The following is a 16,351-nucleotide window of genomic DNA, read 5'->3' on the forward strand; positions in this document are numbered from 1 at the left end:
TTGACGTACCGAAGCGATTATAAATGAAAGCTGGATAAATATGTGAAGTGGAGTGGAGAAAAAAATCATAGTAACCAAACAAACCAAGTGCTTGCAAACGGAAGCGTTTAAATATAAGACTCATAATCTCGGAATGTTCCCTAATGACGGTTCCACGGTACCGATATGGTGAAACACATAAGAAACAAAACTCGTAAAACTGCGTGCGCGTGCTGTAATCACTGAACTGAAGTTATAGATGATGTAGTACCAATATCTATAGCAGTAACAAAACAACATTGTATCATGGTAATATCAGACAGTGGCAAATTCAGGCTGAGCTATCCTCAAATCGAGACACAGATCACAATCGTAGTACAGTAGGCGTGATGAAACCAAAGACTTACATTTGTATTATGCACACATCAAATAAAGGAGAAACGAAGAGAGAAACGCTCATAGGAAAATAAAATGTGCTTGCGTTAGTTTTTGATACGCAATATTTCTAATGAGAAAACGGCAGTTAAACTGTTCTGTATTGTTTGTGCTTCTTTATGTTGCAACGGAATGAAATTGCCACAAAGACCTTGGAATGCTTTGTGCAATTACAAACCCTATAATGACAAAAAACGAAGTCCTGTTTCGATGAAATCGTGTTAGAATAAACACAAAAATATGGAATTTATGGCAAAATATTACATTTACATCGATTCTGTAATATTAAAATCTTCAGTGAGGAGCATTTCTCTTCATTTCAACCATGAATCAGCTCTCACAAAATACATGATTCCTTCGAGATTTACTATCAGTTTTTCATATTAACTATCGAGTAATCGAACACTAGCTATACTTCGACTGTAAAGCGATACTTATTTGTATAAGTTTATTATGCTAAATACAGATAACCATGATTCCTTGGTAATTTTCGAATCTTTTCAAATTCATCATTCCTTGTGGTTGCATAAAACTTTAAAGTTTTATCAATCTACGAGGAATTACGAATCATCAGAATAGAGATTCAGAGTCATTAATTCAGTTTATGGTGTTGTGCGGATTTATGAATCTGAATCAGATTTATCCAACGATGATTTGCCTGTTTGATACAGATTTTTGCCTGTAGATGCAAAGCCAAACATCATTCGGACGCATGGTCACACGTTCTGCCTCTGCACCTTGGTCACACGTTCCGCATCTGTCAAAGCCGCAAACTGTCAGCTGACAGCATCGTTCATCCCCAAAACCGAAATGATACCGAACGGACAAAACCTGCTCACGGCAAAGGAGCTCTCGCTCAGTTGACTTTGAAGTACTCCGCTTCGCAGTAGGTGAAAAATCAAAACAGAAGACACCCTTTTTCCGGGAGGATTTACCCATACGCTATACGCAACCACGCTGAACGAGGCGTATATTCGTTTTTGCTGCCAAACAACACGATCAACCAGACCAGAAAGTGAAACATCTGTATTCCTGCGGAAATCGTGTCAAATATTTGCCACCGTCGTGCTGTCGACTGTGAAGGTAAATAAATTGTGGCCAATATTTTTCTCTGCCCCTGCTGCCATACCGTGCTGTTCTTTGTTATGAAAACGGTACGGTGACATTTTCGTGGTTCCCGCTTAGCAATTTCCTACCCACCTTGCGTCTTTCATTTCCCTTTCGTTCGCGAGGGGGTGGTTTGACGCGGCGAGTTACTCAATCAGAATCCCTCCCACCGTACGATTCCAGCGCGTGAGCTGATAACGCGAAGTTGGTAAACAAGAAATTACGTTTCGCAACGGAATCAAGGCCAATGCCATCGGGTTCTACACTGTTGACGGGTGCGTTGTGGGTGTGTTTTTGAGCGTTTGCTGGCCTCGCATGTACGCAGTGTCCGCAGATTAAATGCGTTGCGAATTAGAAAGGCGCGATTGACTGTATACGACTAATCAACACACTTTTTGCTACAGGGTAAGGAGCAGACAGTTTTGATGTGGTGGGAGAGCCATCCGTTTCAGATAGCACAAAATAGCAGCAAAAAGAAAATTTAATAGCCACTCAAAACAAGTTTCCGAGATATTCCGAGATATGTGATATTCGCCCTCGGCGTAGAGTGCCCCGAATTTGCAAACAAATGTGCTACGCGTACAAGAGACGAACAATTTATGGATCGTTACAATCAAACCTTTACCTTCAGTTGCAAACAAGCGGCGCGACAGACTCGTTACAAGATCTGGCACAAATTTCATGCTCCAAACCCGGACAAAATCACCCACCGACGAGGATTTGCCCATCAAAAACTACACAGAAAAAAAAAACATTAATTTGTTCTTTGTTGTTTCGGCAGCAAAGTCGTACGAAGCAACGCAGCATTGGGAAATGGGTCAAAACCTGGTGGAAAGCAACGCTGTTAGTTATTTTTAAAACGAGATTTTTGCGCGTTTCGCAGTTGCAAACATCCTCATCCGTCGCGCGGTGACTAAGACGGAAACCGTGTCTCCGTACGAAGCCAAGTAAAACGCGTGTCCACATGAAGGGAAAACCGAAAAGAACGTCGCATCATGTGCGTCGTAGTCTGGTCGACCAGCAAACAAGTCTTGCGCGAAATGCGTCAACTCGTTTACGGCTCCCCCCACTAAAATGCCCTTTGTCTTGACGTCTTGGTGCCCTTCTTCCTGTTGTTGTTATTCAGATACTCATATCGTTCCATTTATCGCAGGAACTGTGACCGATTGACGAATTAGTGCAGAAGTTTCACTTACCGTTCGCTTTACCAATTGCAGCATGCAGATGTTAAGGGAGAAGATTGCCAAACTGGCCGGCGGTGTACAGCAAGGCATAGCGTGGTTTAAAGCCGGAGGCATCGTCAGCCCGATGGTCCTCATCTACGTATTGCACATGCTCTGGTAAGTGTTATTGCCATACCATAAACCCGTAGTAGAACTATTGAAAGGACTTTAACTGGAACACGTATAATCCTACGAAAATGTTAACTTTATGTTAACGAAAATGAAAACTTTAATCATCTGCCTAATATATCAACAGATCAATAGATCATCGATCATAAAAGATAATAGATGGGTTATAAATATGTTATCATTTTATTTATTATGGTCCTAATATGTAAATAACTGTTTTGGAGTTTGAATAGAAGAGCTCCAGCTACTCCACGTCCACTGAGGAAGTAAGCTTCTGAAAATGGAAATTTCAAATTGAGCTAAAGAATCATAGAGGATAGGAAAAAGACTATTGATGATACATGTTTAAATAATGCATCAATTACAATAAACCATTTAACACCAGTTGATATGATATTGTTAACAAACACGATAACATCACACAGAGGCGTAAGACATTAAGGTTCGATGCTCAACTAACATGATTCTTGTGCACCGTTCGAATCTTCACTTTCTCTTCGGAATGTAGGCCAGAATTTCGCCCATTCAGTATCCTGTTTGTGGTTGCGATTGGATTGCTCTGGGATCGCTCAGCAATGGAGCCGTGTCCATCAATAAGAACTTCCCCGTTAGGAGATATCTGTGCCAAGATTTGGGCGCTACGTACGACTAGACCTATCAGTATGGTGGTTGGCAGTGTAGCGGGCCTGCTGACGCTTACCTTTCTAGTTTGCAACGTATTCCCGCTGTGGTTGTCCCTGGCAATGACGGGTTTGCTTGTGTACTGGGATCGATGGCAGTTTGACGTTGCAGGTACGTTCAGCAATGCACCAAGTGAGTATAATTTCTTGTTACTGTTTTTTGTTTATTTACCCGCTGAAAGTCTTCATCCGCTGCATAACTAATCGTACGTATATATAAATATTTTTTTAGGTTTGCGTGACACGATAACTGAGCAGGAGATTGACGAATTCGTGCCGGAACTGACGGAAGTGAATCGCGTCCTGTTGCAGGAAGTCGGTGAGCAGGGTGCAGACACGAACCCCTTGGTGGAAGGTTTAACACCCGGTGCGATGAGCAAAAACAAAGCCGAAGAAGACGAAGAACGTTACCTCAAAACGCTCATACCGGAAGCAAGCTGCAATGATTTCGAATCGGCCGAACTGAGCGGGTCCAGCAGCGACGAACTGTTCTGTCCCGAGGGCCCGGTAGTGCGAAAGACGGCCTCCGGTCGGTTACACACCAAACATCACGCCGAAAAGCCGATCGAGTTCAAGAGCAGTCACTTTAATGCGAACAGTTCCTCCGACTCGGATGACAACATGTCACGGGGTTTGTGCTTCAATGATGAGAGTGATGCAGTGAGTAGACGCCCTGGAGGCAATAGACAGCAACCGGATATGATGATGATGATGAGCGCCGGTAGCCTCGCAACCAATGTCCTGATGGACACGATGTGCAAACGTTTGCTGGACGCTGGTGTGCTTCAGCAGCAACCACCACACAGCGTCCTACAGTCGGTTGGTTTCGATCCACGGAATCCGCTGGTAGCCTCGATTGGTAGCACGATACAGGCGCTACGGGGGCAAACGGTACAGGTGCCGGAAGAGGAAAACGACGAATCGACCGATGCGGATGAGGATAGCGATTTCGAAATGCTCAACTCAGAGGAACTGAATAATTTATGAACATGAGGTTCTGGTTTTTGTTCCAGGGTAGATCCGGTGTGAAAGGTAGAAGGGGCGTTGGAAATTCGTTTTCGTTTGAATGCCAATTTACGGCGTTTTGTTTGATCGCTTACGCTGTTTGCTGGTTTGACCCTGTTGCCATCCCGAGAAAAAGGGCTTACCGAATTGCCCTTTGTTTCTGTAATTATTTGAATTATGTGTTATGTCTTTAATTTAATCAACCTAGTTTAGACATCATTTTACCGGAGATGATCCACCCCACACTACTTTACACTTCTTTCACTTGTGCAAACAATTATTTTTATCCTTCACGGCTAATGGTGATACCAGGGCGAAAAAAAAATGCGTCCAAACGATGCGAAGTAACTTATCTTACCAGCTTATATTAATTTGACTAGTTTTGCAACCACTACATCGAATGTAGCAGACATCGTTTTAAAACGACCATATTACGAAAACACAGCAAATTGTGTTTGTTTCAAGGATGTTATTCGGATTACATTTGAAATGTAACCATTTATTTTAAATTTAGCCCGCAGCCCGTTGCCCAAACTTATCATTTAACAAAAACTATTACTGTGCACAGATTTTATTTGTTTTGTCGTTTAACGTCCGCTCGCCCGACTCGGCTCTGTGCGATCATTACCCCCGGGGGAGAGTAAAACACGGTTTTCCAGTCTAGTCTAACTTTATGATATGAGTGCAAATCAAGAAATGTATCGTATGAATTTACTCAAAACAGCAGTAGAACTAGTAAAACATTGTTCGACAGAAACATACATGTATGAAATGTGATATAAGTACATCAGCGAAGTAAGGCTTCTCCAACGAAGTGCTAATAAATGTTAAAAATGAAACCTGCTAAGATTTCCCAACTCTGTAAGATTCTTTTTTTACCATAGTTTTAATCAATTTCCTGTACTCAGTTTTTTCGTCAATCCCCGTACAGGCTTAATCATCAACTAGATCGATGTGTATTATTGAAGGTCCTAGATCTCTAGTGGGGTTATCCAGATATTCAATCCACAATCTTCGTGGCGCTAGACCGTGTTAGACAGACTAACTCACTATTGTTACTTTAGGCTTGATCTATTGTCTGGTGGTCCAGTTATTGACGTACTTCGGTGTCTCAGACTAAACGTATGATGACCTAGAGACTTTAAATAACAACTCTCGCGAAGAATCACAGCTAGATATATTCGAATGCTGCTTTTATACAGCCGGAGATAGCAGCTACGACGTGGATGTGAGATAAACAAAAATTGATTTCCTGAAAAATTGCAAAATAAAACTGGCAAGCTACTTTGCGATATGGCTCATTCAATACTCATTATGTATTGATTTTTATTGAAAATAGCTACGATTTTACACAATTGTTTGCAAAAACAATAATGAGACCACCATCCGTTGAACGCCTATTTCAAAACATTGGCCAGTTGTCAGATTTCTCGCGTGCAGTGCATCTGACATATCTCTCACCAAAAACATGCTGTCTCTTCATTCAAAACATGCTGTCAGTAAAAATCTCAACAGCGATCTCCGGTTGTGTAGCAGCTGCTGATTAGAATTTACAGCAGCATTTAGATTTACCGCCGTTATAATTGAGGTAGAAATAATGATCCATCTGGTAGCCGCACTATTGATCAATTTCCGTACTTGAGAAAATTTGTGTTTCAGAGCTGGGAAACACCCCGTATATACGAACCGCATTTTTGACGTAGGGAAATGCGATCTGTCAATCACTCACTTCCTGACTGCAAAGCGGGCGTCCCAAGCCATTGTCTGTTTCCTTAGCGAAAGAGTTTAAAAACTGTTCATACCGGAAATATTCGCCTCATTCAACCAGTGGCGTTCGTCGACGAATAGTGGTGTGATATAGTTTTATCACGGTTGAATCACGGTTCCACAATAGCAGTGATGTAGTGTAGATGTAGTGTTGAAGGGTCTCCAACATTTGTGGTGTATGTTTGCCAGGGCGTTGCTACAATAGATAGAAGATGGAGGTCGAACTACCGGAGCTCCTGTTTTTCGACACGTTTTCCCACGACACCTACGAGGTACGTAGAAGAATCTTTTTAGTTCACTCGTGAGGGTTCCAGTACGTGATCGAATTGAACGTAAACCCGGTTCCAAATCTACTAAGAAACCACCCGCCGATGCATTGAGATAGTTTCGCCACTCACACACGTACAGTGAAGGCTCGAGAAAACACATAATAGATGCGTTACGAAATTTGACCGGTTTTTAGATGTGGTGGACAAAAACTTATGCCACTTTTCTATTAAAGCAAAAGCATGTGACTCATGAAGTAACGAAGCAAATATTTTCCATGACGCATAATTTGCCTTTGTGCTTGCAATGGAATGCAAGGTCTTTCGGCATTGTGTGAATCATCATCGATCAACCATTCCAGTTGCGGCAACAACCAACACACATGCAGCTAAGATGGCGTCGGGTGTAGAAATTACAAACAAACAATTCCCCCCTTCAATAAACACTATGGCGATGCTTGGAGCTAGGAGTGCACAAACGTATAGTTCACAGAAAAGGTTTTGTGTAGGGTTGTGCCGGTGTGGTGAAAAAAAAAAATGAAATGGTTGGTCGTCAAGCTCAACAAAAAAGCCTAGCTTGAGGAAACATTTGTGTAGATGTAGAAGCGAATGTGCTTGCGATGCGCGATGGCGATTTTATTGCTTTTGAGGAATGTCGCAGTTTTCCGGTTCGTTTTTTTAACATGATGCTTCAACTCCATCAACCCTTCTCCAGTACCGAAACGAACAAAGAAACATTCACCAGCCGATGCCGATGGCGTCATGTGAGGATGAAAAAAGAAACATAAAACTATTGCAACAGTACACCCTGCTTCTGGTATGGGTTGGTTGAAAAAGGGTTTAGGGTCGACGGGGTGGCGAAGTTCGCTGAAACGCAAGTGGTAAGAAAGCAATAAAATTTGCGGTTGGCTTGGGGTCTTTCACGAAATCGATGCTTTCTGGGGTTGAGAGCTCCATCCAGGGACCGATCTTTGCCCCGGGTGACCGGTTTGTTTTTATTGCGGGTAAGCTGTAAATTTTTTCTAATTTTGCTTTCAATGTTCCTTCTTCTCCGGTTTGCTTCTGCATACTTGTAGCAAAATTTGGATCTTGTGCAGTTTCCGAAACCGGTCTATATTACGGAGGTGCGCATCATACCGCTTGGGGCACGAGTTCATGCCGACTTTCCGGGCGGTGTTCGACTGGGCGCTACCAATCCGTCCAACTTCCACATCCAGCTGTATGTGAACGATCTGGGGAAACCGGGTGCACCGATCTTTGAGAGTCTTGGTGAGCTGGAATACAATCAGAACAACTGCATCCATCTGCAATGCAGCGGCGGGGCTACGGGAACGAGCGATGAGTTTGTGCGACGCATCCCAACGGATGGGTTGGTGCTGAAGGGCTGGTATACGACGATGACGCTTGCTGTATACGGCATCTTAACGACGAGCATCGCCGAACCGATTGTATCGCCGCGCGAAACAACGCCCCAGCCCAACGAGCAGCTGCTCGTTGTGCCGGACCATCACCATCATCAGCATTTACTGCATCATCATCATCATCTCCACCATCATGGTGGGAGTGGCGGTGGCATTGCGGAACCGTCGTGTGGGGGTGGCGATTGGATACAGGAACCGCCGCTACCCGGCCTGGTGACGACACATCCGTCGGAGACGGTGTTTGTGCAGAAGGAGTATCCGGAGGATGACAGTGAGGACGCACCAAAGGATCCGCGTCCGTATGCGAGGCGGGCGGCGGCTGCAGCTGCCGCTGTTATTACCCATCCAATGCCCGCGAGTGCTGCGAGCCCACCGGAACCGATATACGAACCGCTCGAGGCAGGCAAGATTCTGCCCGGTGAGTGTGAACCACCGTTGCCGGAAAAGCGCTCCAAGGCGTGCCTACCATCGGGTCGACCGGTTGAGCCAGCGGTTCCCCCGTATCCGTACGAACGGTCACCCCGTACACGACGCCACAGCAGTCGGGAGGAGTTCTCATCCCGTTCGCCGAGCCTGTGCAAGGACTATGGTCCTATGTCAGCGAGCGGAAGCGGTAGTGTGGGAGCTGGTGGTGCCAGTGGAGGAAGCAAACAGCGCGAACAGTGGTCGCGCAGCCCGGACTATGGCGAACAGCAGACAGCAGCTCCTCCACTGTCCCATCCACCACTCCCACCACCTACATCCTCCTCCTCATCGTCCTCCGTTGCGCATCGATCATCGCGGCGATTGCGAAGCGGTTCGTTCGAACGACCCCGTCGCGAACCATCTTTCGAACGCATGGAGAAGGAAGACCGACGACCCCGGCCCCGATCACCGATCGATTCACCGAGGAGGCCACGGTCACCCGATCGGAACGAATCGTCACCGGACGAGGAGGAGGATGTAGTCGACGACGTGGAGGACGTGGATGATGATCTCGACGACGATATCGAAATGGACGGTAGCTTCCATCGAACGAACGGGAAGTATAGTGGAAAGCGCAGTATGCTGATGATGGAACCAGCGATTGATACGATTCGTCCACAATCGACGAAGCAACATGCATCTTCCAGTCGCAGTTCGTCGCAACATCAGCATCAGCACCATCAGCATCAGCACGCGCAACATCACTATCACCATGGTCATACGCATCAACATCATTCCAGCGTACATCAGCTACCGTCGCATAATCATCATCAGCAACAACAACAACAACAGGACCGTGTTATGTCACCACCACCACCACAGGTACATGTTCCGTCCGTGTGTGACACGGTATCTTCTGCCTTAACACCGGTTGCATCTCCAACAACGATGCTGATCGCACCGGCAGCGAACCTGCCGGACGAGGACGCGATCTCCGTGACGGAACAGTTTGAGCCGATTCTGAGCGATGAAGAAATACCGGAAGACTTCGATTACGAGCAGGACGGTGCAGCAGCAGTGACAGGAGGGCCGCCCAGTGGAGGCTACGAACACGTCGACGAAGCGCTCAACAAACAGTTCGATCCATTCTCGATTACACTGGAACGTTACGTTCATCCCGGTTCGATCGGCGACGAACCCGATCTGGTTCGTCAGTTGGGCCACGGCGAACAGAAGCTGATGCGTCAACTCGAGCAACTGCTCGGGCAGGGTCGATATGGTCGTGATGCGACCGCGTCATTCGAGCAGGAAAGTGCCGAGTGGAAGGAACGTTTCGTAGACTATGCGGAACAGTTGGTGCACGTGTTAGGACAACTGTTGGGGAAGGATGACGTGCGGGACGCTCTCCAGCAACAGCTCGAACGCTGGATAAAGGCCGAATGGGCAGGCGTTACGGATCGGCTCGCTAACTGCATCTGCGTTGGGTTGGATTTCGAGCGAGCAATGGTCCAGCCGCAACCGGCGTTTAAGCTGCGTCACATGAAGAGTGGCATTCGTTTGGCAGAATTTCTCGGTCCACACGAACAATTTATCGGGCTGCTGCTGCACACGCCCGATCATTTCAATCTGTTCGATCGGCTGCTCGGACTCTACTCGCAGCCGCACATGGCGCTCTCGATCAAGCTGATGATAATCCGCACCATTTACGCGTGTTTGGATACGCGCAACGCTGTGCATTATTTTCTCTCGCCATCGTACAACGGTTACCAGATATTGCTCGATTTGCTGCAGGAGAATCCATCGACGCGTATCAGCTTTGCGCTCAAGTCGCTGTTGCGCAAAATTTCACTGTACGAAAATCTCGAACTGATCCACAGTACGGTTGAGGAGCTATACGTACGAGCCGGGGAAGGTGAGCAGGAAGTGCAGGCAAAGGAACGGCAAATACGAAGCGACCAAGAGCTGCTGGAACTGTTGCGCAGCGCACTGACAGAGCTGACCACTGCAATATCACTGCACGAGGTGTCGCTTGCCCAACCGAAACGCTTTCTGCCGGTCTCGGCAAAGTTTGAGATACACAAGGATATTGCGTCCTCGCTTAACGTCAGCCGAACGGTGGTGCAGTTCTTCAAGATACATCGGCTGGTGGAGTCGATGGTGCTGCTGCTCGATCTGCGCATCACCCCGCCGGCACTGTGTGAGCTGGTTTACAACCTTCTCGCTTGTATGCTGAAGAGCATGCCGAAGCTGCACTACCTGGTGGATAGCTTACCGTACACGAATCTGCTACTACGGTGGCTTTTCCATCGGCTACCCCCGGCCCTGAACGGAGGATGTGGCGATAGTCCGGTGCAACTATTGGTGATGTCGGAGGAAATGTCTATTGGTGAACTATCCCGACCGCAACTGCTGGGCGTGGAGTTGGTCTATAAGGCGCAGACAATCTATCACCTAGAAGCAATCGCCAGTACGAGCGTGGTGCGGGGTGGAGATGTTTCTTCCACCTCCCGAAACGCGGATGAGATCGAACGAGAACGGGATCGTTTGGTGGAAAATTTGCACGACCTGTACGAGCTGTCGTGTGGTCCCGGAAGACGCTTCGTCGTGGAGGTACTGTCGATGGACGATAATCTGGCCGTGCTGCTCGAACTGGTCGAAAAAGAGCAGCGTGTCGTACCGAAGGAGGATGGTTCCGGCAGTATGCTTACCGCTCCGGCTACAAAGCACAAATCCCCGATCGTCGGTTACTGCGTGGATTTGGTGGATTGTACCGTACGGCATGGTGAAGCGGTTGGCTACCTTGCCCAGCATGGACCGGCTCTACTCTCGCTGGTGAAACAACACGAACAGTTTGAGCCGGGTATGAGTGCGACACTGCAGGAACTGGCCGTGTATCTGAAACCGCTCGAACTGCACGATCTGTTCGCGTACATCGATATTGGTCCGCTGGTGGAGCTGATGCGCCGAAGCCTGGAGTACGTTACGGCGTTTCCCGGCGATCTTATTACGGCGCTCCGGTTGGTTCGACTGCTCGGCATACCACCGTACGACGATTACGAGCAGCCGGGCGGGCACGCCGAGTTCAAGTACAAATACACGCTGCTACAATTCTACTCGGCCGACGGGCAGGCCCTGCTGCTGGCCATTCTGGACAAGCTGACGCATCACTTCGATCAACCCGCGATACACACGTCCAGCTTGGCGAGTCAACAGGGCGTTCTGCTAACGCAGCTACTCTGTCCGCTCGTGTACATCCTGCGCAAGCTCGTGACCTATCTAATCGAGTGTCGCAACACGGAGTTCCGCGACCTGACGCTAATTGAACCGCTGCTGCGCACGTACACGCTCATGCAGTGCGTACCGATACACGCTGCGGCCGGACCGGACGCACGGCAGGTACAGCGAGAAGTGGTACGGATACTGCTTGCCTACACGCAACCCACACCGCCCGAAGGGCTCGACACGAACAACGTACACCGGAGCCTGTGGACGCAGATGGTAGGCGAACTGGTACGATTTACGCTCGCCGGGCCGAACTACTTCCTGCCCGGGTTGCTGGTGCTGTCGGAGTTGCTACCACTGCCGCTGCCCATCCACTGCCGGCAGCCATTGCTGCCAGCCGAGCTCAGTCGGCTCATACAGGAGCGACAGCTCTGGTCGGCCCATCTACACCCGCAGAGCCCGGCCATCGGCGAACTGATCCAAACGCTCTGTACCTCGAGCTACACGCCCATGCTGGCCGTGCTCAGCCGTGTGTGTCTGCAGCTTTCCGACCTGGCCCCAAACATGACGCTGCTCATCTCGAAATCCCTAGCTGATCTGATCGTTCAAGAGCAGCTGTTGCCGTGCGGATTGGCCAGCACGAGCCACGCACGGTTGGTAAGCTTCCTCGCAACGCTGGTGTGCCATGCGTCGGTGAAGATATCCGTACTGTCCATACTGCCGGGACGCATCATGGACATGTTGATGGGTGTGTTGCTTAATCCGGGCCAAACACCGGCCCATCAGCAAACGCAACAGCACATCTACCTCACGTTCCAAAGCCTGTTCGATGCAGAGATTGCGCTCATGTTCGGTGACACGATAGATCCGGCGTTGCAATTAGCCTGTTCGCTGCCACCAAAAGACATCATCGAATCGTTCTGTGCTGCGTGTACTGTTAACGTAACCTGCGCAGACATTGGACTGGGTGTTCTAATGGCAGGATTGCGCACAATGCTGCTTTTAACCGAGCACGAGTAAGTAGACGGATTGTATTGCAATTTCTAGTAATCCTCGCCTTTCAAACCCTCAAACAAATCCCACCTTTATTGGGATTATTACTTAAAATTTTCCCATAATTGATAATACCCTGTTTGGTGCATCACTGCATCACATTATCAGTCTTTGCTGGTTGTTTTCACAGTTTGAACGATCTGTAGTGATTATATTCTTCTTAATTTCATTCCAGCACCACATACGTCATACTGATGTCAAATATAATGCGCAAACGGGAAGGATGGTGTGCGGTGTTGCACAAATTTTTACGCAAAGCAAAAGAAAGCTCAGAAACGTACAGGGCACTGTTTGCTCTGTTGTGCGACTTCTGGCGCTCGCTTGTCACGTTCGACAACGACGGCTGCGTGAACTTGCCGAAGCGTACCGTGAAACTCCCGCTGGAACAGCTCGGCCAACTGATGCCGCTGTACGAGGAAGGTGATGAGGATGCGTTACAGCTAATGCTTTCATGCCTTGAAGAGTTGATGGCGTTGTTTAAGGGCGAAGAAATCGCCGACAGCAAGAAACCACCGACCGAGTTAAATGATTCCACGGCTGCAATGGACACTGCTGTACCGGCACAGACAAGAGCAACCGACAGTTTGTGCGACAACCTTACCTACCTGCACACGCAGGTGAAGATGGAAATAACCAGCGCTAAGTTGGCCCAGGGCAAGGCAGCTGTAACGCCAATCGATTGGAGTGTGGTTAGCGTCGATCCGTTGCCGCAAGCCGAGGGTATCGTAACGCAGTACGGTTCGCGCAGCGTTTACCTACTGAGCGAAGATTGCGACGAACAGCTGAAGGCGACGGATTGGTTTGGGTTCACACCATGCGACGACGATCTGGAACGGGAACAGATCCCTTGCGATCTGCAAGATCTAGCAAAGGTCTGCCTGGCGGGTGAAACAAATCTTACGGCGGATTGCAAACGTTTGCTGCATTTGTCCGCATCACCACACTCCAACCGTGACCGTCTGACGACCGCACCATGCTTCCGGACACGTCGCGTCGAAGTCGAACCGAGCACTGGACGACCGGAAAAGAAAATTTTCGGTAGTACAGTATTTTCGCTTTTATTAATTTTTTTTATACATTTATTATTTTTGTCAAATGCTAATATATGCTGTTTTACCCGTTTTCGTAACATTTTAGCTACACCGTTGCGTGGTCGAGGCTTTTCGCGCACTCCCACCACCCGTGGTGATCTATTTCGCTCCCGTCCCCCCAATACTTCCCGGCCACCCTCGCTGCATGTGGATGATTTTCTTGCACTGGAAACGTGCGGTGCACAACCCACCGGACCAACCGGGTACAACAAGCTATCGCGCGACATCATCACAATCCGCGGTACGAATCGAAGCCGTGGACGCTTTCCCGACCGTGGTGCCCGCTCGGGCGGCGGTGGTGGAGGAGCTGGAGGTGGAAACTCCAACGGCAGTGGTGGATCCGGTGGCAACGGTGGCCATTGGCAGAGTGCACCCAGTGGTAATAGTGGCGGTAATAGTGGAGGTGTAGGAGGTGGCATGGGAGGTGGTTCCAGCTGCTGGTCATCGTCCGGTTCGTCGCAGATGCACGATGGTGGTGGCGGTAACGGCCCAGGCAGTGGCAAACACTTCGGCCATGGACTGTCCGGTAGTGGAGGCGGAGTTGGTCCCGGCGGTACCGGTGGCAGTAGTGGTGGTGGCGGCGGTGGCAGCAGTGGTCACTACCGAGATCCGCCCAGCCATTTTGGTGGCTCGCAACGATCCCGTTCCGGTCGTGGCTTTAACCGGTACAGCGTGCGGGCGTATGCACGACAGATCTAAATTGCAACGATGCTGGTGAGCTGTTGAGCTGAATGATTTATTGATATGGGTTGCGCTAAGGTAAAGACGATACATTGCTATCAAGGTTAACATCAAGGTTAGGAATAGAGATATAGGGATATACAATTTCCCCGCTTCTTTGTTTAAGCTGTACTGCATGACGCACGATTACAAGATAAAGCTCCAGAGAACTAACATTTGTCAACTTCGCCTGCATTATTGGAAAATTCTTTTCGATCCTCGCTACGGAACAGCTCGTTTAGCCTGGATATATTTTTCAATTAAAACATTACTCGCTTTTTTTTTATTGGTGGTTTGGTTTGGATTACTTATCATGCTTCATAAGATTTGGCATGTTGCCGTTCGTATAGACTCAGGAGGCGAGACCATGGGACCTCTGTATACAGCTATGATACATTTGTTATAGGAAACTTCGTAAGGTCTTTGTTTTGCTTTCAACATTGACTGATGCTACTTTTTGTCGGGTTCCATCCGCACTGAGCATCTGTAAATTCTGTAAATTCCTTCGAAGATTTTGGGCTATCAATCCCTATTTGAACACCTTTGGAATTGTATTTTAATAAGCGAATTGTTTGAAGGCAGGATCGTTCAATTTTTTGTACCCTTGCTTTATATAAGTATAAAGTTATGTTAGTTGATATAAAAGAGAGGCAACACTTTCTCGGGATGTGTTGTCGATCTCAGATGGTCAGCCGGGAAGCTGGTCGCGTCTGAAGTCATGTTCTTTTATTTTTCCCTTCTTCTTCAGAAAAGTACCCTATCCAACGTATGCTCTTAAAACATCAGTTTTTGCTAATGATGCGGCCATGAGCCTGGTAGGCACAATAGCAATAAGAAGTAAGGAGGAACGCCTGTACGATCTTAGATAAGTCTTCTTTAGTTTTACAACAATGATGGATAGGGTACAATCTATTTGTGGTTCCATTTCTACGCCAATGCAGTATCAGCGTGGCGGCGTCTAGAATACAGCGAGAGGCATAGCATTCGAACTATCAATCAACAGAAGTAGGGAAGGGTATGAACTATGAGCTGAAGATGCATGATCAGAATAACATTAATATCTGAAATACTATAACATTATTAATTAGAAGTCTAGTTTTACATGTACGCTCTAATAATGCATTCTATTTTAATACTGCTTTCCGAAATTTTGTCCGAAATTACTCATAATGACGCTTTACTAACTGGAAGTAACTAACTCAGAAACTTTATACTTCGTTTCCGGCTTTGGGTCTATGCCTTCTATTTTATTCTTTTAATATAAGTTGGAAACCAACCATGCGTAAACAAAAAGGAATATTTGCTATTGTTTCGGTTCAATTGTACAGTCTCGAACTGCGTAAACAGATCGCAATAGAACATATGCTGTATCATACATCTTAGATAAGATTCCCTTTAGTTTGCAGTTACTATTTTATACGTTACTCGTCGTTTATGTTTGTTTTGTTACTTTAATGCTTGTACCATATATCTTCTATTTGATTTTAATGTGCTCTTAACGCTAGGACTATCTTCCAATCAGTATTTAATTTGATCGAGAACAGTCAGGCCTTGTTTCAATCATAATGTAATTTGATTTTGCATTTAATTACAATCAACTAGCTGGCAACCTTTTTTTTGGACCCGGAACCCGGATGCTACTTGTGTTCTGAAATAAATTTACTTCTGAAGTAAATTATACTTTCTCTTTTCCAATCTTCTTTGCAAAATTTAACCCTACCCACACCAGGCAACCGACAACGCATTCAACAAATACAATTATTTGCTAATGTTCCGGCCGTATTGTACAGTGGCGAGCCGGGTAGACATTGAGCAATAGGAGATAAGGAGGATCGTCTATACGGTCTT

General features: G+C 47.2%; 2 protein-coding genes across 2 annotated transcripts; both read left to right on the forward strand.

Moving 5' to 3' along the window:
- The first annotated feature begins 2,739 nt into the window (after window positions 1–2,739).
- LOC128712941 (uncharacterized) lies at window positions 2,740–4,540 on the forward strand. The gene is made up of 3 exons (XM_053807809.1): window positions 2,740–2,861; window positions 3,382–3,686; window positions 3,786–4,540. Exons 1-3 carry the CDS (start codon window positions 2,740–2,742, stop codon window positions 4,538–4,540), a joined length of 1,182 nt encoding a protein of 393 aa, XP_053663784.1.
- Window positions 4,541–6,537: 1,997 nt separating this feature from the next.
- On the forward strand, window positions 6,538–14,482 carry LOC128708977 (protein virilizer). The gene is made up of 4 exons (XM_053803963.1): window positions 6,538–6,597; window positions 7,668–12,655; window positions 12,868–13,730; window positions 13,830–14,482. Exons 1-4 carry the CDS (start codon window positions 6,538–6,540, stop codon window positions 14,480–14,482), a joined length of 6,564 nt encoding a protein of 2,187 aa, XP_053659938.1.
- Window positions 14,483–16,351: the final 1,869 nt, after the last annotated feature.

Source organism: Anopheles marshallii, chromosome X (genome assembly GCF_943734725.1).
Source record: "Anopheles marshallii chromosome X, idAnoMarsDA_429_01, whole genome shotgun sequence".
In the NCBI taxonomy this organism is placed as follows: Eukaryota; Metazoa; Arthropoda; class Insecta; order Diptera; family Culicidae; genus Anopheles; species Anopheles marshallii.